The sequence below is a fragment of the Dreissena polymorpha genome, chromosome 2 (genome assembly GCF_020536995.1).
Source record: "Dreissena polymorpha isolate Duluth1 chromosome 2, UMN_Dpol_1.0, whole genome shotgun sequence".
Taxonomy (NCBI): Eukaryota; Metazoa; Mollusca; class Bivalvia; order Myida; family Dreissenidae; genus Dreissena; species Dreissena polymorpha.
The window spans coordinates 139,236,797-139,262,355 of NC_068356.1; the positions used below are offsets into that span (position 1 = coordinate 139,236,797).

Sequence of the window (25,559 nt, forward strand, 5' to 3'; positions counted from 1 at the left end):
TATGTACATTTCTTTTTTATTATTTAAATCTGTTGCTATAAGTATTGTGCGGCTTTGCTATAGAGTAGTATGCCCTATTAGTTTGAACAAATTAACAAAACCTTTTGTAACTCTTTGACTGACGAATGTTGTTGTATTGAGTGTAAACTGGTATATGCTTTTGAAAGAAGTGGACACTTGCTTTGGGCCTGTCAAGGTGTTTGGACATTGAAGGTTCGTGAATTTCTCTGACCCGTCAGAGTTCGTTTACACTTGGTGTTCTTTGACTAGTCAATTTTTTTTTCATGCTTTGAGGTTATTGAAACTGTCCGTATTCTCTGACACTTAGGATGCTGATTTTCACGTTAGAATGTTACTTAAGACTCAATTTTGTGCACACATGATTAAGACTTCTCTACAAACATTGTCTTCTTGTTTCTAGACGAGCAGTTAGTAGACCTTGTCTTAGATGTAATTAAAGAATCATGTTTGTATCCGGTGCTACCATCATGTCACTAGCCTAAAATCGTGCAGGATGTGGCAATGTTGGCTGACAGGAACAACTAGTGGGTTACAACTGGTAATCCTGCATGTGGCAGAAAACCAGGAAGTACTGGCTGAAAGATCCTGTTTCCTGACCTGAGATACAATTAAACATGAGTGAGCAAATGAAAAAAAAGAAATATTTTGGCCGATCATTAGTTGTCTTACCATGACAAGAAATTTACTGTTTAATGTCATGCATTCATTTTTTGTGGTACGTTAACAGTTCAGCCGCAGGAATCGGCAGCGCTTATTATCCTACGCCATAGGCAGAGGGATATTGTTTTGGCGTTGTCTTTCAGTCAGTCTGGAGCCATATTTTGGAAGTGCTTTGGCGGATTTCATTGAAACTTGGTATGAGTATATATATGGATAAGAGGATGATGCAAGCCAAATGGCATTGTATACCATCTGTTAATAGCAGAGTTATGGCCCTTTGTATCTTGAAAAAATGCTTTTTTGAGTGTCAAATATAACACTGTTGTGTCCAGAAGTCTATTGGCGGGGGATATCAATTCAACGAATTTGCTTAGTGATTTAAGCGTGCCCATCTAATGAAAAGTTATATTGTTTATTTGCACTTTGGTGATGTATACGGAGGACACACATAATCAAATTCATGAACTCATTCAAACTTTGATTATATTTCAGAATGTTGGGAGAGTAGTATAACATAGAATATTCTTTAAAACGCATAGCAAAGAATATTCTTAAAAATGTTTTTGAGACCAGCATAATTGTGCCAAGTGTGCTTAATAATAACTTTGTCAATGTGAATGAAACTGCGCACACTTCATATTTAAAGAGAGAAGTACTTAATGCAGGGTTTCTGAAATATTTTAACCCTTTCCCTGATAGACCTCTTATCTGATCTGCCACTCCAGGCCAATACCAGTCCTGCTGTTCTGATAACAGTGACTCCATATAAAGCTGATAAGCCTGACTACACCATCTCAATAGGGTTATTGGGAAAATAATGGAAACATTCTCAACTGTTACACCTGTCTTGTTTAGGCTTAATTTTCACTTAGTTTCTTGCATTTCACATCATTGTGTCAATGTAAGTATTGTAGAGAAATAAATTCTCATTCCAACCATATACATTTTAAGTCTGTATTCTAATAAATAATACGAGGATATAAGTTATTACAAGTAATACAAGCGTATGCGAATGCAATAAGAAATGCAGTGAGAACCCCACCTTAAAATATTGAATTGTAACATTAGGCGATTAATCTTTTGATTTGTCGGCATTTTGTTTTTATTTCAGACGCCATGCAGTTTTCAGATCATAATCTCTGTGCTTTATTACCCGAACTCTTTAGTTTCTGGACACGTGTGCTACTGAAAAAAGCCACCGGGATTGCGTTTTATGGCCCAAACAAGCCCAAAGTGTCTAGTATCCCGTGTGTTTTATCCCTAAATGTTAGATAAGAACATGCATTATTAATTATTATGTTGGTCAGAACAAAAGGCCTACTGAAAACCGCCGACTGCGTCTTTGTTTTATTGCTCAATCAAGCAGCGATAATCCAATATCCTGTGTATTACCAAAACACCAACTTAAGATTAGCACGTGTCGTCTGTCAAAACCATGATTTTATTTGTCAGTAAATATATCGAAGTAATTCTCGTAAATGATCTCGGAAACGGGACTTGCTTTAAACATTTATCATTACGATATTAATTTTCATAAAATAAATGAGAACCAAACAAACATACACAGACAACATAAAATATAAATAATTATGACAAATTAAATGGAAAAAACGTTGGTCCATTTTCGAAAAATCACTTACTTTCTCCCAATTTCCAGAAAATGACTTGTACATATTGCATAAAATCTAAATATAGATGACGCTGTTAATTGGTCGTTGTAAAAGAATATTCATGAACTGTACACGGCACTTTGCGTGCATTCAGATACAGTACAATAATTGTTGCAATATTGAAGGAACTAAAATATGAAAATGATACAGCGTTTATTACTTATATTTTATTCAGGAAAATGTCAAAATCATTTGCGAGATGCCCCAATACTTAAATGGAAATTCACTACGAAGCTTTTACGTTGTTGTCTGCGCTACGCAGTTTTTGTTATAAATAAATACACCCACGCCTATTTTCGCGCTCTTTTTGTCAAAACAAAAGACCTGACACGAAAATATCATGGGCATATACATGTATTTATTTCTGGCTACAATTTGTAACAGAACATTAACTGTACACGATGCGCGCTCACCACATTATGTTATTTATGCTAATTTGAATACCATTGTCCCGATTGGACACCTATTTCATCAAATCTTTAAATAGAAACATATGCCGAAATTTATTTGACACTTTAGAAAAATGTCCGATGTTTGTGTTTATGAGTTTTCTTGAGCACTTTTGTCGTCAATATCAATCAGAATTTGCATTTGAAAATATACATTGGGAATATACGGGATTATCGGGTAATGGATAGACACGGCCAAATTCGCATGTATGCGGTAATCGATAGAGACAGTAATAAACGGTTGTATCGGGGAATCGATAGACTCGGGATTATACGCATCTATCGGGGAAAGGGTTAAGAGTCTAATTGTCCACGGACAAGTTGGACCCACAAATTCACTTGTCCGTACCAAAGAAGTACTTGTCCGTACTTTTAAGATAGATTAAGGAAAAGGTCATTACTAATTAAGCAAATAATACAAGCATACACTTGTTAACTTCTATTTTAAATTATAAACATAGTTAACTATAGAAAATTGAACAAAAAATACAAGCAAGATGTGCATATAATAAGATCACGTTTAAGTCACACATGATACTAGTCTTATTTATAAGACGCACAAAGAATTTAGAGATACTTTTTATGTGGGCTAAATTCTTTGGAACTCCAAATATTACCAATATAAAAAGTAGCTTAATATTCGAGAGCGTCAACAAGTTCGACTAACATGATACCATCTCGGATATTTAATAATCTCAACATGACTAGACAATTCACTTGAAATAAAATAATCTCCGTTAATTTTAAGTATATAATTATCTGCTAATAAAGGAAACTCCTTACGAAGTTTACATTTACACACATCGGCAACGTTTCAAGCCAAGGAAAATCAATTAGCCAAGACTAAAAAATTCTCGTTTCCGCTTGGCGTCGTGTGTTTATCATATTCATACTTGGCTTTTCTCTTCTTTTCGACGCCGAACTGATTTTATCATTGGTCTGATTAGCGTCATGGCTAGACGTTGAAGTGGTTTTATTATATAAAAATCGAATGCAGGTCGTTAGAACATGTATGCGGCAATTTGCAATGTACGAAAAGTGTTATCTTAAAATTCTTATGCGTGATTGGCTGTTGCTATACACATGTGTGCTGGTTTCTCTATTAAAACAGGGACATAGGACCCTGATTAAAATTGTTTTCTTATGCGTGATTGGCTGTTGCTATATATACTCGTGGACTGGTTTACCACATTAAATAATTATTATTGGAAAATAACATACCTCCAGTTAAAAAAGTGTGCTAGTCCGCAGATTAATCATAAGCTATTTATATAAACTTTGTTTTTTATTTTCGAAAAATATTGAAGTTTCGTTCTCGAAACAAATTTTACCATGGAAATTTTGCTTGTCCCCGGACAAGCCAGCTTTCAAAAACTGCTTGCCCGGAAGGGTAAATTGACGACTCGGACAACTCGGACAGCATATTTCAGAACACCTGCTTAATGACATATTATGATATAGCAAATGGACAATCAATTTGCAAACCAATCAAATGCCAGCTTTTACAGGGGACAAATTAATATGTGACAATATGTGTACAAGAACTTGCATTCCATAAACTTTTTATGCTCCCCCAAATTTTTTTCGGGGGGGGAGCATTTATATAGTTGCCCTTTTGTCTGTCCGTGTGTGTGTGTGTCTGTCCGTCCGTGCACAATTTTGTCTGGGCTATTTCTCAGCAACTAATGACCAGAATTCAATGAAACTTTATGGGAAGCTTTGCTACCAAGAGGATATGTGCATATTATCAGCGGGTTCTTGTCGGATGATTTTTCACAGAGTGATGGCCCTTTGAAATTTTCCATTAACTGTACATATGGTGCAATTCTTGTCCGGGATTTTTCTCAGCAACTAATGACCAGAATTTAATGAAACTGTATGGGAAGCTTCTATACCAAAAGGAGATGTGCATATTATCAGCCAGTTCTGGTCGGATGATTTTTCACAGAGTTATGGCCCTTTGAAATTTTCCATTAACTATACATATAGTGCAATTCTTGTCCGGGCTATTTCTCTGCAAATAATGACTGGAATTCAATGAAACTTTATGGGAAGCTTCACTACCAAGAGGAGATGTGCATATTATCAGCGGGTTCTGGTCGGATGAGTTATGGCCTTTTGAAATTTTCGATAAAAAAATTATTGTCCCCAACAACTATTGTGCCCTCAATAAGTTTCCTTTTATCTGAATATATAGTGCAATATTGTGACAAAAAAAAACTTTGGGGAGCATCACCTTTCTCTGACAGTTTCTTGTTTATATTTATTTAGGAAATAGTTTTTTCAGTTCTGATTTGGTATAGCCACACATCATGGCAACAGTGTATAAAAACTGCAGGATTTTGAAATAACCTTGCACACATGTCCTGTGTAATAAGACACACTGTCATGCATGTAACTGCCATCAAAAGTTAATGTCACATGTAGAGGTCAGAGGTTGAATTAGGCCTTAAAAAATGCTTGTTTCAGCCATCAAAAGGAGACCTGTTGTGTGTACCACATATACTGCTACCTTCATGTTCAAGATCACTCTTAGAGTGCAAAGATCAACTCAATCCATGAAACTTTCTGTGCTGTAATTTGGTATTCATAATTTTATTATGCCCCCCTTCGCAGAAGAGGGGGTATATTGCTTTGCTCATGTCGGTCTGTCGGTCGGTCCGTCCACCAGGTGGTTGTCAGACGATAACTCAAGAACGCTTGGGCCTAGGATCATGAAACTTCATAGGTACATTGATCATGACTCGCAGATGACCCCTATTGATTTTGAGGTCACTAGGTCAAGGTCACGGTGACCAGAAATAGTAAAATGGTTTTTGAATGATAACTCAAGAACGCATACGCCTAGGATCATGAAACTTCATGGGTAGATTGATCATGACTTGCAGATGACACCTATTGATTTTGAGGTCACTAGGTCAAAGGTCAAGGTCACGGTGACCCGTAATAGTAAAATGGTTTCCGGATGATAACTCAAGAACGCATACGCCTAGGATCATGAAACTTCATGGGTATATTGATCATGACTCGCAGATGACCCCTATTGATTTTGAGGTCACTAGGTCAAAGGTCAAGGTCACAGTGACCCGAAATAGTAAAATGGTTTTCGGATGATAACTCAAGAACGCATACGCCTAGGATCATGAAACTTCATAGGTAGATTGATCATGACTTGCAGATTACCCCTATTGATTTTGAGGTCACAAGGTCAAATTTCAAGGTCACGGTGACCCGAAATAGTAAAATGATTTTCGGATGATAACTCAAGAACGCTTTTACCTTGGATGATGACACTTCATAGGTACATTGATCGTGACCCGCAGATGACCCCTATTGATTTTCAGGTCACTAGGTCAAAGGTCAAGGTCACAGTGACAAAAATCGTATTCACACAATGGCTGTCACTACAACGGACAGCCCATATGGGGGGCATGCATGTTTTACAAACAGCCCTTGTTCAAAAATATTTAAGCACTAATGATCACTGTGAGGATACATTATTTTGTGTGTCAAACCTGTCTGCCTACCTCAGAGGTCACATTCACACTTTATGGTCACACATGAAGGTCAAAGGTGAATTTTGGCCGTTAACCAGTTTTTCCAGGCTGTGACTTTGTCATAAATTGTTCATTTTTATTCGCCCGTTTTTCAAAACGAGACTTATTATAGTTTCACCCTTGGCAGGCAGACAGTCGGCATCCACAGCAGTTTCCGCTCTCTATTTTAAATAATTTTCATTCGATCTTCACCAAACTTGGTCAGGAGTTGTATCTAGACAATATCTAGGTCAAGTTTGAATATGGGTCATGCCGGATAAAAAACTAGGTGAAGGGGTCACTTAGTGCATTTGAAGGATTAAGTATGGTTTCCGCTCTCTAACTGAAGAAGTTTTCATATGATCTTCACCAAATTTGGTCAGAAGTTGTATCTAGACAATATCCTGGTCAAGTTTGAATATGGGTTATGCCAGGTCAAAAACTAGGTCACAGGGTAACTAAGTGCATTTCAAGAATTTAGCATGATGTCTGCTCTCTAATTGAAGTAGTTTTCATCCGATCTTCACCAAATTTGGATGGAAGTTGTATCTAGACAATATCTAGGTCAACTTCGAATATGGGTTATGCCGGGTCAAAAACTAGGTCACAGGGTAACTAAGTGCATTCCAAGGATTTAGCATGGTGTCTGCTTTCTAATTGAAGTAGTTTTCATCGGATCTTCACCAAATTTGGTCAGAAGTTGTATCTACACAATATCTAGGTCAAGTTCAAATATGGGTTATGCCGGGTCAAAAACTAGGTCACAAAGTGCATTTCAAGGATAAGGCATGGTGTCCGCTCTCTAATTGGAGTAGTTTTCATCCGATCTTTATCAAATTTGGTCAGAAGTTGTGTCTAAATGATATCTAGTTCAAGTTCAAATATAGGTCATGCAGGGTCAAAAACTAGGTCACGAGGTCACTTAGTGCATTTCAAGCATTTAGAATGGTGTCCGCTCTCTAATTGAAGTAGTTTTCATCCGATCTTCACCAAATTTGGCCAGAAGTTGTGTCTAGATGATGTCCAAAACCTTCAAAAGGGCGTATCTTGTGACAGTTTGGCACTCTTGTTTAAGATAATTGACCACATATGACTATCATGAGGCGATTGAGCGTCTCCTGTATCCCCTGTATAATTTCCAAAAAGGTCAAACTAACAATTCAAATTTGGCAATATGCAGCTTGTTTTTATGCTCCCCATATATATATATATAAGGGGAGCATATAGCTGCCAGTTTGTAGTTCCTTCCTTCCGTCACACTTTTGTTACAGTTTCTCATAGCACCTTCAATATTTTACCAATCTCTTAAATATTTGGCGTGTAGGTACCTTGCATGGACCTCTACCTTTTGACAAGGTTTGACGTCACTTGGGTCAAGGTCAAGGTCACTGAGGCTAATAATAGAATTTCTGTCACACTTTTTTTACAGTTTCTCATAGCACCTTCAATATTTTACTGATCTTTTACATATTTGGCATGTAGGTACCTTGCATGAACCTCTACCTTTTGATGAGGTTTGACTTCACTGGCTAGATTTTCCGTCACTCTTTGTTACAGTTTCTCATAGTGCCTTCAATATTTTACCGGGCTCTTACATATTTGCCATGTATGTACCCCTCATGGACCTCTACCTTTTGATGAGGTTTGAGGTCACTGGGGTCACGGTCACAGAGGCTAATAATATATTTTCTCAAGGTCACACTTTGGTTACAGTTTCTCATAGCGCCTCCAATATTTGATCGATCTCATATATTTGGAATGTAGGTACCTTGCATGTACCTTTTTGATGAGGTTTGAGGTCACTCGGGTCAAGGTCACCATGGCTTATAATAGATTTTCTCAAGGTCACACTTTTTTCCACACAATTAAACCATATATCGACAAAGCATCATTGGGGAGCATCCATCAGTTTTACTGATATCCTTGTTTTTTTTACATAAGCAGAGTTTTGAGACAAAAGTGGAGTGTGGGGGCATCAGTGTTCTGTCATCTTTTTCAACTATGACTATTAATAACTTTTCACTAGACCAAACTCAATCACTTTTCACTACACTTTGACTATTTACTTTTCAGTAGACCCAATACAATCCCTTTTCACTACACTATGAATATTTATCACTTTTCACTAGACTATGACTATTAATCACTTTTCACTACACTTTGACTATTAATCACTTTTCACCAGACCAAATACAATCATTTTCAATGCACTATGAATATTTATCACTTTTTACTAGACTATGACTATTTATCACTTTTCACAAGACCAAACTCAATCACTTTTAACTACACTATGACTATCACTTTTCAGTGGACCAAATACAAACATTTTCCACTACACTATGAATATAAATCACTTTTCACTAGACCAAATTCAATCTTTTTCGCTATACTATGACTATAAATCACTTTTCAGTAGACCAAAATAAATCATTGTTTCCTATATGACAATTAATCACTTAACTAGACTCAATTCAAGCACTTTTCACTAGACTATGACTATCAATCACTTAACTAGACTCAATTCAAGCACTTTTCACTAGACTATGACTATCAATCACTTTTCACTAGACCAAATTCAATCACTTTTCACTAGACTATGACTATCAATCACTTTTAACTATACCAAATTCAATCACTTTTCACTAGACTACGACTATTAATCACTTTTCACTAGCTCAAATTCAATTTAAACTATGAGTATTGATAAATTTACACTTGACCTTGTTGAATCAACTATGACTGAAAAGTGTTCACAAGACCCAGTCTTATGACTACTGATCATTTGACAATAGATCTAATTATATCAACTGTGATGACTGATCATTGTATAAAAGATTCAGTGTTATCAGCTATGACATCTGATCAATTTACCCAAGACCCAATCAATTTACACAAGAACCAGTTGAATAAACTTACTCACTAGACAAAATTGTATTACCGACTCGGAGCAAGCAGTGGTTGGTGATCATCATTATCCTAGCCCACTGGGTGTTTGGTTCCTTACAAGGGAATAGCACCAGTCCTAAAAAAGTACATTAAAATATGTTGCTGGCATTTTAAAGTACAACTGTGTGTCTTCTTATTCCATATGACAGTCAAGATAATCCCAGGATGGGGGAACACACATAAGCTTCACACTGTTTTTAGATTCTTCTTGGGCTGACCTGGACCTACAAGATGTGACGTTATACCTTATAACATGGTTCTGTGACATTGTTATACATTATAACATGGTTCTGTGACATTGTAATACATTATAACAAGGTGCCGTGACATTGTAATACATTTTAACATGGTGCTGTGACATTGTAATACATTTTAATATGGTGCTGTGACATTGTATTACATTACAGCATGGTGATGTGACATTGTGATACATTATAGCATGGTATTGAGACATTGTAATACATTATAACACAGTGCTGTGACATTGTAATACATTATATCATGGTGCTGTGACATTGTGATACATTATCTCATGGTGCTATGACATTGTGATACATTATCTCATGGTGCTGTGACATTGTGATACATTATAACATGGTGCTGTGACATTGTAATACATTATATTATGGTGCTTTGGCAAAGTAATACATTATAACATGGTGCATTTAAGATTTTTTTGTTCCGCCCTATGAAGACAAGAGTTTTTATCTGTGCCGAAATAAAATTTCGGAAGGGGATATAGTAATATTCTCTGTTCTGTCCGTCCTTCCGTCCAAAATTTTGTCCAGCGCATAACTCAAAATCTATTAAATGGATTTACTTTAAACTTAGAATATAAAAAGATGGCGACTATGAAAAGTGCAGTGACCAAGAACCAATACTCTATCTTCTTTAGTTTTTTATAAATAATCTCCCTTTATAAAATTTTAAAGTAAATTTTTGTCTGAAGCATAATTCTAAATCTACTGAAGGGATTTACTTGAAACTTGAAACAGATGGCAAGTAGTAAAAGTGCAGCGACTAAGAACCATAACTCTATCTACCTTAGTTTTTAAACTATCTCCCTTTATTTAATTTCAAAGTAAATTTTTGTCCGGAGCATAATTCCAAATCTATTCAATGGATTTACTTTAAATTTAGAATATAAACAGATGGCAACTAGGAGAAGTGCAGTGACCAAGAACCATAACTCTATCTACCTTAGTTTTTGAAATATCTCCCTTTATATAATTTCAAAGTAAATTTTTGTCCAGAGCATAACTCTAAATCTACTGAAGGGATTTACTTGAAACTTGAAATCTAAACAGATGGAAAGTAGACAAAGTGAAGTGACTATGAACCATAACTCTATCTACCTTAGCTTTTAGCTCACCTTTCACAAAGTGACATGTTGAGCTTATGTGACCGTGTGATGTCCGGCGTGTTTGCGTGGGTGTGTGCGTTTGTCCGTCAACAATTTGTTTGTGTAGACAGTAGAGGTCACAGTTTTCATCCAATCTTTATGAAAGTTGGTCAGAATGTGTATCTTGATGAAATCTGGGTTGGGATTGTATTTGGGTCATCTGGGGCGAAAAACTAGGTCACTAGGTCAAAAACTAGGTCATGTAATTGAAAAACCTTGTGTAGACAATAGAGGTCGCAGTTTTCATCCAATCTTTATGAAATTTGGTCAGAATGTTTATGTTGATAAAATCTGGGTTGGGATTGTATTTGGGTCATCTGAGTTTAAAAACTAGGTCACTAGGTCAAATAATAGAAAAACCGTCAACAATTTGTTTGTGTAGACAATAGAGGTCACAAATTTCATCCAATCTTTATGAAATTTGGTCAGAATGTTTATCTTGATTAAATCTGGATTGGGATTGTATTTGGTTCATCTGGGGTCAAAAACTAGGTCACTTGGTCAAAAACTAGGTCAAATAATAGAAAAACCTTGTGTAGACAATAGAGGTCGCAGTTTTCATCCAATCTTTATTAAATTTGGTCAGAATGTTTATCTTGATTAAATCTAGGTTGGGATTGTATTTGGGTCATCTGGGGTCAAAAACTAGGTCACTAGGTAAAAAACTAGGTCAAATAATAGAAAAACCATGTGTAGACAATAGAGGTCACAGTTTTCATCCAATCTTTATGAAATTTGGTCAGAATGTTTATCTTGATGAAATCTGGGTTGGGATTGTATTTGAATCATCTGGGGTCAAAAACTGGGTCATTAGGTCAGAAAGTAAAAAAACTGTCAACAATTTGTTTGTGTAGACAGTAGAGGTCACAGTTTTTATCCAATCTTTATGAAATTTGGTCAGAATGTTGATCTTGATGAAATCTGCATTGCGATTGTATTTGGGTGATCTGGTGTCAAAAACGAGGTCAATAGGTCAATTAATAGAAAAACCTTGCTTAGACAAAAGAGGTCACAGTTTTCATCCAATCTTTATGAAATTTTATCAGAATGTTTATCTTTATGAAATCTGGGTTGGGATTGTATTTGGGTCACCTGGGGTCAAAAACTTGGTCAATAGGTCAAATATTTGAATAACCTTGTGTAGACAATAGAGGTCACAGTTTTCATCCAATCTTTATGAAATTTGGTCAGAATTTTTATCTGGATGAAATCTGGGGTTGGGATTGTATTTTGTTAGTCAGGTGAGCGATTCAGGGCCATCATGGCCCTCTTGTGAAATTATCTCCCTTTATTGAATTTTAAAGTAAATTTTTGTCATGAGCATAACTCTAAATCTACTAAAGGGATTTACTTGAAACTAGAAAGATAAACAGATGGAAACTAGGAGAAGTGCAGTGAACATGAACCATAACTCTATCGGCCCTAGTTTTTGAATTATCTCCCTTTATTTAATTTCATAGTAAATTTGTATCCATTTTGTCACAGATGACACAGGTGCCATGTTTTACAAATATTTTTCTACTCTCTAAAACAAATGTTCTCATACAAGCAAATACATTTCGGCGGGGATGGAAATGTTAACAAGTCTCTTGTATTGTTTTGCTGGTTGTCAGTCAATTGGTCTCACATGTTTGTAGTTTGACCAGTTCGTTTCCGATCAATAACTTATGAAAGGAGGGACCAGTTGGCTAAATACTTCTCATGTGCATTGGCATTGACAATAGATGGCCCCTCTTGAAATTGGGGTCACTAGGTCAAAGGTCTAGGTAACTGTCACACTAAAAGTGAAATTGTTTCCCATCAATAACTTTTTAACTGATTAATGGATTTGCTTGATACTTCCCATGTGCATTGGTCTTGACAGTAGATTACCCCTATTGAAATCGGGGTCACAAGGTCAAAGGTCACTGTTACAATAAGTGTACATTTTAGTTCTGATCAATAACATGTAAAACAAAACGACTGATTGCCTTGATACTTTACAAGTGCATTGACTGGACAGTAGATGACCCGTATTGAAATTGGGGTCACTAGTTCAACGATCTAGTTCACTGTTCCATTAAGTGTTCATTTGGTTTCCGTTCAATATGTCATTAAAAGATTGAGTGCCAAGGTCCTGTTTTCGCCCAATCTGGGAAAATGGTGCTTAATGCATGTGCAGAAAGTGTTCTGTCTTAACTGACTTTTTTGCTAAAATGTGACTTCTTTTAAATGATAAATACCTTAAAGCTGAAATTGTTGTCCCTGATAAGCCTGCTTAAACTACACATGTTTATCAAGGATGACACTTAACACACTTGCATGAAGTCTCCTTATCAAGGATGACACTTTACACACTTGCATGAAGTCTCCTTATCAAGGATGACACTTAACACACTTGCATGAAGTCTCCTTATCAAGGATGACACTTTACACACTTGCATGAAGTCTCCTTATCAAGGATGACACTTTACACACTTGCATGAAGTCTCCTTATCAAGGATGACACTTTACACACTTGCATGAAGTCTCCTTATCAAGGATGACACTAAACACACTTGCATGAAGTCTCCTTATCAAGGATGACACTTAACACACTTGCATAAAGTCTCCTTATCAAGGATGACACTTAACACACTTGCATGAAGTCTCCTTATCAAAGATGACACTTAACACACTTGCATGAAGTCTCCTTATCAAAGATGACACTTAACACACTTGCATGAAGTCTCCTTATCAAAGATGACACTTAACACACTTGCATAAAGTCTCCTTATCAAGGATGACACTTAACACACTTGCATAAACTCTCCTTATCATGGATGACACTTAACACACTTGCATAAAGTCTCCTTATCAAAGATGACACTTAACACACTTGCATGAAGTCTCCTTATCAAGGATGACACTTTACACACTTGCATGAAGTCTCCTTATCAAGGATGACACTTAACACACTTGCATGAAGTCTCCTTATCATGGATGACACTTAACACACTTGCATAAAGTCTCCTTATCAAAGATGACACTTAACACACTTGCATAAAGTCTCCTTATCAAAGATGACACTTAACACACTTGCATGAAGTCTCCTTATCAAAGATGACACTTAACACACTTGCATGAAGTCTCCTTATCAAGGATGACACTTTACACACTTGCATGAAGTCTCCTTATCAAGGATGACACTTAACACACTTGCATGAAGTCTCCTTATCAAAGATGACACTTAACACACTTGCATGAAGTCTCCTTATCAAAGATGACACTTAACACACTTGCATGAAGTCTCCTTATCAAAGATGACACTTAACACACTTGCATGAAGTCTCCTTATCAAGGATGACACTTTACACACTTGCATGAAGTCTCCTTATCAAAGATGACACTTAACACACTTGCATAAAGTCTCCTTATCAAGGATGACACTTAACACACTTGCATGAAGTCTCCTTATCAAAGATGACACTTAACACACTTGCATGAAGTCTCCTTATCAAGGATGACACTTAACACACTTGCATGAAGTCTCCTTATCAAGGATGACACTTAACACACTTGCATAAAGTCTCCTTATCAAGGATGACACTTTACACACTTGCATGAAGTCTCCTTATCAAGGATGACACTTAACACACTTGCATGAAGTCTCCTTATCATGGATGACACTTAACACACTTGCATGAAGTCTCCTTATCAAAGATGACACTTAACACACTTGCATGAAGTCTCCTTATCAAAGATGACACTTAACACACTTGCATGAAGTCTCCTTATCAAAGATGACACTTAACACACTTGCATGAAGTCTCCTTATCAAGGATGACACTTAACACACTTGCATGAAGTCTCCTTATCAAAGATGACACTTAACACACTTGCATGAAGTCTCCTTATCAAAGATGACACTTAACACACTTGCATGAAGTCTCCTTATCAAAGATGACACTTAACACACTTGCATGAAGTCTCCTTATCATGGATGACACTTAACACACTTGCATAAAGTCTCCTTATCAAGGATGACACTTAACACACTTGCATAAAGTCTCCTTATCAAGGATGACACTTTACACACTTGCATGAAGTCTCCTTATCAAGGATGACACTTAACACACTTGCATGAAGTCTCCTTATCAAGGATGACACTTAACACACTTGCATGAAGTCTCCTTATCAAGGATGACACTTTACACACTTGCATGAAGTCTCCATTACGTTGACACTTGACACACTTGCAGGAAGTCTCCTTATCAAGGATGACACTTAACACACTTGCATGAAGTCTCCTTTTCCTAGATTCTGGCTCAAATAATAATTAATACAGCTGCTGTACATGAGATATGATTATTTCCTGCCATTATGATTTAAGAAGATTGATCTGCATAGCTATAAATTGCAAAATACAGCAAGAGGCTTTAGGTACAATGCACTTATGGGCTTAGGTATGAAAAGGTTAAAAGATAATGTGCCTTCATCTATCTCAACATGAATTCATGTAAGATTCAATGCAGTCCGAAAACAAAATAAATGTCTGTATTATAATAAACTTTAAGATTGTTATTTGAACTGTTTTCCAGCTGCTTTTATTAATTAAGAAAATCATGAGGTAGAGTTTGTTTTGTTTAATTCTGACAATTTCAAATAATTTGAAAATATTGAAAAAAACTACACACACACAGTCATGTTATTAGTGTGTGAGTCCTATGATTACTTAATTGTTGCGTTTCAAAGAAAAGCTCACCATTCGTTCCTTTGCTGCCTTGCAATGCGATTAGACAAAATATGCTTCATTATTTGTTGTTGGAACATATTTATGCGTAGTTTGCTCTAATTGAGTTTTTATTGTACTGACTATCCAGGGCTCCTTTTGACCGAGTTATCAGACATGGAGACCATGAGCACTGCCTTTAAACCCGACTGCATCCTAACATTGTGCAGTTAATCTAGAGCAACTACTGCATTGAAACATGCAGCTTGTGCAGTGGTGTGCACATGTTATGTAACTGCCATTGTTTACCTTACTGCCTCCATTTTTGCATAGGTGATTTATATTCAACAAGTTTTATGCTCAGCTCGGATTTTGAGGCCGACTTTGAATCTTGAATTCAAGTTTTTTTGGCGTTTATTTTTTTGTGTGTAGTTTTCATTGATTATTTTTAATGTTGTAAACTGGTATAGATATTGTCTGTCTGTGTTTAAAATGTGTACTTAACTGCAGTATGTGTCAGCGTGTCAGCTTTTGTTTAATATTTAGAGTGGATTTACTGAAAATGTGAATATATGAGAGCTGATTTAAAGGTAAACACATTTGATTGTGTTTTTCCTTCTTACAACTATTTTCATCAGTGATTATTATTGTTATGGTTATTTTGAATCCACATAGGAAGCAAAAGTGTCTTGTTGATTTTGGTTTCTTTATGAGACTTATGAGGTTTATCACAAGTAGTTCAGTAAATGCATGTCCTCGATATATATGGAGTATTATTATGCTAATTTCAACGTGTCCCATGATTCTCTGATAATCATAAACATGCGCGCTGGCGCATGAAAACGATTGCGGATCTACGTTGGGCTCAGACTAAACAAAAAGTGTTGTGATGGCTTTATAAAGGTTGTGTAACTTGATTAGGTTGTGCTTCAAAAGAAATGGAGTATTTACTGCACCTGATAGTAAGTGTGCATTAGGCTTTTCACCGAAAGGTCAAAGAATCGTCTGGCTTTCCAATAGTCTATGGTGTCTTGTTTTGCATGTCTGAAAAATGGCCGGCGCGCGTTCGTGTACTTTTTAGGTTAAATTCACAAGGTTTTATAGAAATGTTTTTTAAGCATATTTTATTGAGATGCGGTAATGAATTTACATTGAGTTACTTGGAATAAATCTCTGAATGATGATATCAATTGTTTTACGCTGGTTATATGAAATTTTTTTGTAAATATAATTGCGCATGCGCGTCGGATCGGTTAAATTCGTAAAACATAGACATACAAAATTCATTTCTGTTGCCCAGAATGCAATTGAAATACAGATATGATTATTTGATGGTCTGAACTGTAGAAGAATTTTATTTAAAGTTTGTTATGAATTCCAAGACAATGAATTTGTCTGAAAATACTGGTATTAACAATTTGAGGTATTAATATTATTACTTTAGTGCTCTTCTTTTCAAACTGTTGAGGGCACCATCGTATATTGAGGGTCAAATTGGAGTTGCAAATCCAAGCTTCATGGATAAATCAAAAATTACTTTTTCAAAGAAATATTGGTACATGTGTGTTATATAGTACATTGCAGATCAATTTGTGTTACTAACACATTTTGTTTGTATATAGCTGTAGCCCCTTTATTAAATTATCCTTAAAATATTATTTATTGACAATTGATCAAAATGGGTGCACATATTATTGTACTTATGTAAGACTGGCGTAGCGTGATACTGTAATGGTCAAGCTTGACTTTGGGTACACACCTCTAAATGTCCTGGTAATGTTTGCAGATTTTCTAGATAACTAATCATATAAAAGGCTTGATCAACTTCTATGACAAAGGTTTACACTTATTTGCATTTCCATGTTACAAATGGCCTTATGTTGAAAGCATAATGTCCCATTAGACTGAATTCCCTAAACATCTGGGCAATTGACTGGACCTGATCATTAAAGGCCTCACATATTGTAATCATCATTTTAAGAAATAAAGTATTTTATAAGTCAAGATGCTTTCGTTGCATTTTATAACCTTATGATGACAAGAGGTTGGGAAAACAAAATGAATTCCAAAATGAAAATTCAGAAAAGCTCTGCATGTTTAAATAAGTTTAACAGCTCAAGTTTGACTACTGTTACAAGCAACCAGCTGTTGACACACTGGAGTGACAGCTGTATCTTGAAGTGTGCATCACATCATGTTTAACAGACAATTGTGTATTTTTTCGGCGTAAGCTGTATTAAGCCAGCTTTTCACCTTAGCCTGACCTTTGTTAGCGTCCAATAGAATTCAAATAAAACTTCCCGCGGCCAAGTACAGATGAATACACTTCATTGACTGCATTGGCTGATTTGAGAATACGACCAGAACATTGGAAACATGTCCGCGTCTTTGTAACACTGTTTTACTGCGTGTTCAGCATGAAACAATTTTATATCTAATAAAAAGGCTTAATAGATAGAACAGTTTTACACTCAATCTCGACATCAATACAGTTTGTGCGTCCACCTTTTATTTTCAGAAGATTTTCAGCGCGAGAACGTTTGCACTTAAAGGCTATTTTCTCATATTTAGTACTAACTTCCATATTCCTGTCAACATGTTAACATGTTAAATTATAGAGAGCAGTGGAAGCGAAGACTCACTTTAATGCATTGCATTTCAACTCGCGAGGTATATCGGGTCAATTTGCGGCCACTGTGTGTGAATGTCAGAGTTTACATACAGGTCATCGCTGCGTCTCTACCCTATGTGCTGATCGGAGTTCGCGGCCAGGAAAATAATCGTTACATAATAAAGACGCAATAGCGTGAACTAGGTGAACTGGAATTTTCTTTAGACCTGACAGCTATCCAGCGATTTCATATGGTATGTCAATAATAGATTCTTAATTTGTTTTACAATAATACCATGATAAATATTATTTTTAATTAATTTAACAAGAATTATGCCATCATATTGACTAATGAATTAAGCATGAGCGCAATGATTCTCGATACTGTTAAAAATCGAATCAAATAGCAACGCCAGACAAACCACTAAAACAGGTTTGTTCGAAGAACGCGCGTATAAATATTTAAAATATATAAGGATACTTCGCGTGTGGCCGGTTGACTCATATGTTTTAATTTTACTTCCATTCTTCTTTTGGTTTTCTGTTTTGTATCTATACGTTTATGACCAGCAATATGTTATAATGTAAAATAAGCCGCGAAAGCTCCACGTATCATCCCGTACTGCGTTTGATGCAGCTAAGAACTGCACAGAAAAAGACATTCGCTATCTTTGATCTCATTCATTGAAGTCTTTACCTTTCATTAACTGCAACCACAATCAACGCCGTATATCTTTTTAAAAAATATTTCTTGTTTGTTAATTATTTTAGGTACATATGTTCAATTAATGATATTAAGCATTCTTTAATGTATATTTTATTAATATGGATGCCAAAGTTTTGTTGCAAGGATATATTATGGGCTTATATTTGTTAATGTTGTGACCTTTCTTAATAGTTCTGCTCATAAAATTCTCATGGATGGAAATATTTTTTAAATAATTAAGCAAAAATGTAAACCTAAATAATGCATTTCATTTTGCATACAAACTAGAATGAGGAGAGTATATAATTGATATAAAGATTAAAAACATTTTGCAAGAATACGGACATTTCTCAATCCTTTTTCAGGAGTGGCATTTGTGTAACACTAATAGGATCTTAATTGCTGTGCATACATGGTCACGAATGCATGTGCACGCTGCAGCACTGTGTCAAAACAGCTTCAGGCTATGTCAATTTCTGAGAACAGTAGTGAAGTCATGTGGGAGAAATGCTTAACAACAAATATTTGTTATGAACAATATTTAATGGAATGTATGGGATCACTTAATGCTGGCAGCATTCAGAACTTCGACATGTAGATGGAACAGTTACACCAGAATGAAGATATGAGTGCGTTTGCTATAAAAGCTGATAAGTGGTTTTCTGTCTCATTTGGTTTATGAAATTAATAAATATAAAAAAGTGGTAATTGGGCTGTAATAATGGGGGCTAGCCGATAGTTAACGTCCAATCCAGCTCTGCCATATATTTTATTGTTTAAATATTTGGTTTAGCCTGTTGCAATGTAGGTCACTGGAGCTGAAAATGGCGTTTAAATGTTGAAATTGATATGTGAAGATAACCTAAAAGCCTTTTTGTCGTGGAATTCAATGATAATGCTTGGAAATGATGAACATTTGGTACTGTCCTCTTTAAAAATGTTCCCTTATTTTGCATAACATAATTATAAAACTTAAAAAAATATTTTGTGAGAAAAGCTTTGAATCACAGTGCCATGTAACAACATGGTGGATCTTAGCCTAATTTCATAGTCATGAAACTTGGATGATCATCTTAAAATGGTTGTGGTATAAGCAGAACTCTGGTTGTCATGGCAAGTAATTTTTACATGTAATTAATAAACATGGCAATCATCGGATCATGGTTTATTTTCCATTATACATTTTGTGAGTCTCTAAGATAATAATACTGAGTAATTCATGTTCAAACAATTCATCTGTAAGCGTCTTTATTATAAAAGAACAACTATTAAACAACATTTTTGAACCAAAATAATTACCTCTATAGTGACAGAAAACAAGCTCAACAGCGTAATAAATCATATATTTCAATTACTCATTTTATTGTTTGACATTAAATATTTGTTTTGATATAAACTTTGACAATCAGAACTAAATTAAAGGGACTTGTTCACAACTTTTCAAATTGACATTTTTCAAAAAAAATGACAAACATTAAAAACTGAATGACTGCATGTATTCAAATAAGTACAAAAACACTCCTGACTAGAATATGTTGAAATATGTTATAATTTATTAATAACTATCAATTAAAATTTGAATAAATAATATAAGGATCAAACTACCATCATAATTCACAATCCTTCCAGTCTTAGTGGTGCTGCGTTAGTTTTTATGCTACCCCAAAATTTTCGGGGCAGCATATAGTCGCCGCTTCGTCTGTCAGTGTGTCCGTCCGTCCATGCACAATTTTTGTCCGGGCTATTTCTCAGCAATTAATGACCATAATTCAATGAAACTTTATGGGAAGCTTCAATACCAAGAGGAGATGTGCATATTATCAGCCGGTTATGGTTGGGTGGTTTTTCACAGAGTTATGGCCCTTTGAAATTTCAATAAACTGTACATATAGTGCAATTCTTGTCCTCCCAACTACTGACTGGAATTCAATGAAGATTTATGGGACACTTAACTACCTTGAGGAGATGCGCATGTTATTTGTGGGTTCTGGTTAGATGATTTATTATGCTCCCCCAAAATTTATTTTGGGGGGAGCATATAGTCGCCGCTTCGTCAGTCTGTCCGTCCTTCCGTGCACAATTTTTGTCCGGGCTATTTCTCAGCAACTAATGACCGGAATTCAATGAAACTTTATGGGAAGCTTCACTACCAAGAGGAGATGTGCATATTATCAGGGGGTTTTGGTCGGATGATTTTTCACAGAGTTATGGCCCTTTGAAATTTTCCATTAACTGTACATATAGTGCAATTCTTGTCTGGGCTATTTCTCAGCAACAAAATACTGGAATTCAATGAAACTTTATGGGAAGCTTCACTACCAAGAGAAAATGTGCACATTATCAGCGGGTTCTGGTAGGATGATTTTTTCACAGAGTTATGGCCCTTTGAAATTTTCCATTAAGTGTACATATAGTGCAATTCTTGCCCGGGCTATTCGTCAACACTAATGACCGGAATTCAATGAAACTTTATGGGAAGCTTCACTACCAAGAGGAGATGTGCATATTATAAGCGGGTTCTGGTCGGATGATTTTTCACAGAGTTATGTTCATTTGAAATTTTCTATAAAAAAATTATTGTCCCCCCAACTACTGTGCCCTCATGACGTTTCCTTTTATCTGAATATATTGTGCAATATTGTGACAAAAAAACCTTTGGGGAGCATCACCCGTCTCAGACGGTTTCTTGTTTAGAGAGTTATGGCCCTTTGAAATTTTTAAGTTGCTAAACCATCCATCGTTTTATTTTGTCCAAAGTTATGCCCCTCAAGACGTTTCCTTTTATCTGAATATATAGTGCAACATTGTGACAAAAAAAACTTTGGGGAGCATCAACCGTCTCTGACGGTTTCTTGTTTTTAAAGGTAACGGTTTGAAACTCTTGAACAGGCACATTTTCTATTCTATATTTTTCTTTGGTAACATAATTACTTTAAACTACTTCAAAGATTACAACTTTGTTAATTAATTCATTTTATGATATTTTTTCCCAAAATACAGCACTCTGACAACTATTGCCATCCTTTATTTACTATCCAAGTGCACATATCTGAGCAGCTATTGATGGGACTGGTTGGAGTTATGATACAATTTGTCAAAAAATCATTTTATTTACAATAAATCAATAGGAATCAAGTTGAATTAGTTGAGCAATATAGAAATATCATGGCCCTCTTGTTTACTGTAAAACCATTAAATTTTGTGTGGTAGGAATTTTCGTGGATTTCGTTGGTCCGCTGAACCACAAATTCAAGTACTAACGATTATTTATACATTTAGAATCCGAAATCGGTCGTTTGCGAATGTCATTTCAGACATTTTCTTTTGTTGTTGGTTATCCAAGATATTTGTTTTTTTGTAATAGTTTCTTCACTTCAGTAGGTCACATTACACTATATCTTGACTAATTAAAATATTTTAGAATTGAAAATGTTGTTGTTATTTTCCACCCATTTGACGTAAATTGTAAATGTTTGAACTAGATCTTTATGATTACTGAGTATGATAAGAACTACACTGTAACTCCAATATAGCGCGGTCAATGGGGTCCAAGCCGCGAAACAGCGTTATAATGGATCCGCGTTATAGGTTTTGAGCTCATTTACTGCAGGGCGCTATAAAAAACAGGTATAGAATAGCCTATAATATAGGTCATGTATATTGCCATGCTGTGTTGACGCAAATACATGCATATAAACCGAATCGTATCGATAACAGTATACATACCGCTTTTCTTATGTGCACATTTATCCGATAATCCAATAAAATTGCAACGTCACTTAAAAAATAATAATCTTGAACATTAATGACGATATATGTTTAAGAAATTCGTAAACACAACCGTACGCATATATGCCATTTTCAGAAGTGTTAAGAGTACAGTGCATTATGGGGCAGAGCTTTTATTGGACGAGCGACTTTAAATTTAGATTGAATGCAATACGACTCATGTACAAAAAATTATTTTATTGCGCCATACGCATGCAAAAAACGTGTTTCCCGGGGACTTTCTGATACCGCGCGAAAATGAAAGTGAAACTCTGTTAACAATTGCCGGTACACTGCGTTCGCATGTAAATAAATCGTCTGCATTATTTAATTTTTTATACACGAACTGAAAGATTAAATGACATAATACTAGAATGATAATGAAATGACAGAAAAAGTTGTTTTATACAGTAGGCAGTATATTTCACAGCCGCTCATTTAATATAGTCAAACTGCAACCATATCAAAGTAAGAATGTTTCAATCGTTTTGAATTACTTGAATTGTATAACTATCCCGCTTGCACTTAACTTATGGAAATTATCGCACTGAACCGCTCTGATGAGGAATACATGTAATAAACACTGACACGCGAGTTTTTCACACCTTTATTAACATTACACAACAGATTAACACCAATTAGCTGTCGATGTTGTTTAACCTCGAGGCGATTATAATCGGTTCAACAAACGGTTGAATAAAGCAATCAACATGACTGTGATTGCCGCCATCTTTGAATTGTCTGCAATACATTAAGTTGCATTATACAGATTTGAATCAGAAATCAAATGGAAGGTTGGAGAAAAAATGGGATCCAAGCACCCTCCGCGTTATATTGGATTCAGCGTTATAACGGAGCGCTTTATATTGGAGTTACAGTGTATGATGTTAATGATTACCTAGTATGAATAACAAGTAGTGTGTTTATATAATATATATATATTTGTTCGCCATCCATAAAACACTTAAGTCGTGAGAGTTTTTCTTTTTTTTTATTCATCATCGTTAATGTACGTTTTATTCATCATGGTTAATAAATATAATACTAACCGTTTGCAGATTTATCACCTATGTCAATTAGTGCCAATTAAAGTTAAAAGACAGTTTTCACACATGTATTTTGGGGACCTTATTACTCAGTTGTTACTACTAGGGGACTGATTGCGCTGAGAATTGCAAATATTGTCAAAAAAAAAATGATGGCAATTAGCGAGCAGGGACCTTCAAGTGCGCAGCTTTATCGCTCTTATCCACAATTATCGGCAACACTTTCATGCTTCAGTGCACATTAACCTCAAGTCTTGCTGTCAACACAGATTAGCAGATTATGCTTCGTTATTACTCTGGTTCTTTTGATAAAAATTATTATGACGGTCAGTCTTCCCAAAAAAGTTGAAATCCACGAAATTACGTGTCAACGAATTAGTTGTGTTTATTAAACCACGAAATTTCATACCGACGAATTTCTATACGTTCACAGTATTTAACTTCAAATTATGTAAAATTATGTATATAATTGCTTAGAAAAAAATGTTTTTTGTCCTCAAATGGCTGATAAATAAAATGCAGCTTTAATGTCTTGACTGGATGGAATGTTTTATTAAGGCAGACATTACCCTTGACTATTTGAAATGCTTGATTAAAGCAGTTTTGGTCATTTTCACTAAGCATGGCTAAAATGTGCACTCAGTCAATCAATATAAGATCGAAGGAAAGTTAAAAAAAATTATGATTACCTTACTTGCTTCAGGCTGTTGCATGTGTTTTGTTCAGGCTGTTGCATGTGTTTTGTTCAGGCTGTTGCATGTGTTTTGTTCACTACTTTTCTTGTCCTCTTGAACACATTATATAAAAAGTATTGGGCAATTTGAAGAAAAATGATTACTTGTACCTGTTGTGATATTGGTGTCATGGAATAACATATTAGAAATACATATATTAATATTTGATTTTTATCTCCAAGATACAGATCCATTTATTACTCTTGCAAGGCTGAAGGGTTGGGTGCATTGCATATGTTCCGAAGTCATTGAGATGATTTGCAGCAAATCTTGAGATCCTGTCTATAGAGTTGATGTTTTCAATTCACTTGGAAGTCAGTAAAGTATCAGGGAGTCACATGACATTTTTCACTTGTTCATAAATTAGCGTACAAATTAAAACATTCTAAAATATAGTTCGGATTGTAGGGGTTTTGTTTTCTGTTTTCTCTGACTGATACCCATGCGTCATAATAAGTATTAGATCCATTTAATAAATATCTAAATTGTGTACTTCTACATAATGAGCATCTATTAAAATTTGACATAATCCCTGCATGTTCTAGTATTTCAATATTCACAATATAAAGAAGTGAAACTCCAGCTGTTGGAGCAGTATTGAAATCTTATTACGAACAATTAGTTGGTCCTTTATTTATGGCAAGTGACCGATTGCCGAAACAGTACAAAACAGCACAATACAGCACAATACAAAACAACATAAACACAAATAAGAATAAAGCTGGGGTCACCGCCTTGGAACGGTCAATGCAACGCATTGGGGGTTTAAACCTGGTTATAGAGCGCTTTACCTCACACTTGGCCCAGCAATATTCATATAACATTTAAGTGTAAATAAAATTAATTTTTTTATATAAAAGTCATAGCATTGTAACTCAAATTAAACAATTATAATAGAGAATTAAAACGCATTCAATTTAATTACTATTTAATTACTCAATTGCATTGAAGATACAAGAGTAACAGAGTTACAACTTTTTGACGAACTATCAAATAAAACTATTAACAATTGTCAACTACATTACTTCTTCATAGCAAAAGATTTGATAATATAGCGTCATGGAGTTAATATCTCAGATAATCATATTTTACGTCCATTTAAATTTCTGTACATGTGTGTGTTTCAGGCAAGCACCCCGGTTGCCACGGACAACCACAGCCCGATGATGTCATCTGCCACAGGTAGGTCACATGACCTGAATATCTAACATAACAGTGACCATTCCTTAGTGTCATCCCTTGCAGTTGTACTTTATATTCCCTCGTAAATACCCTGGTATGATGGGGGGCCTTAAATTTTCTGAAAGTCTGTGAGGC

At 35.4% G+C, this 25,559-nt stretch overlaps 1 protein-coding gene across 5 annotated transcripts in view; it reads left to right on the forward strand.

The window, feature by feature from the left end:
• Nucleotides 1-25,559, forward strand: part of LOC127869191 (zinc finger protein rotund-like) — a 245,230-nt gene that overhangs the window by 156,882 nt on the left and 62,789 nt on the right. For 2 of the 5 annotated variants that reach the window (XM_052411533.1, XM_052411534.1), the window contains one exon: nucleotides 25,370-25,424. In XM_052411533.1, the coding sequence (XP_052267493.1) occupies nucleotides 25,370-25,424 (55 nt within the window). The other 3 variants (XM_052411538.1, XM_052411537.1, XM_052411536.1) reach the window with 3 other exon arrangements.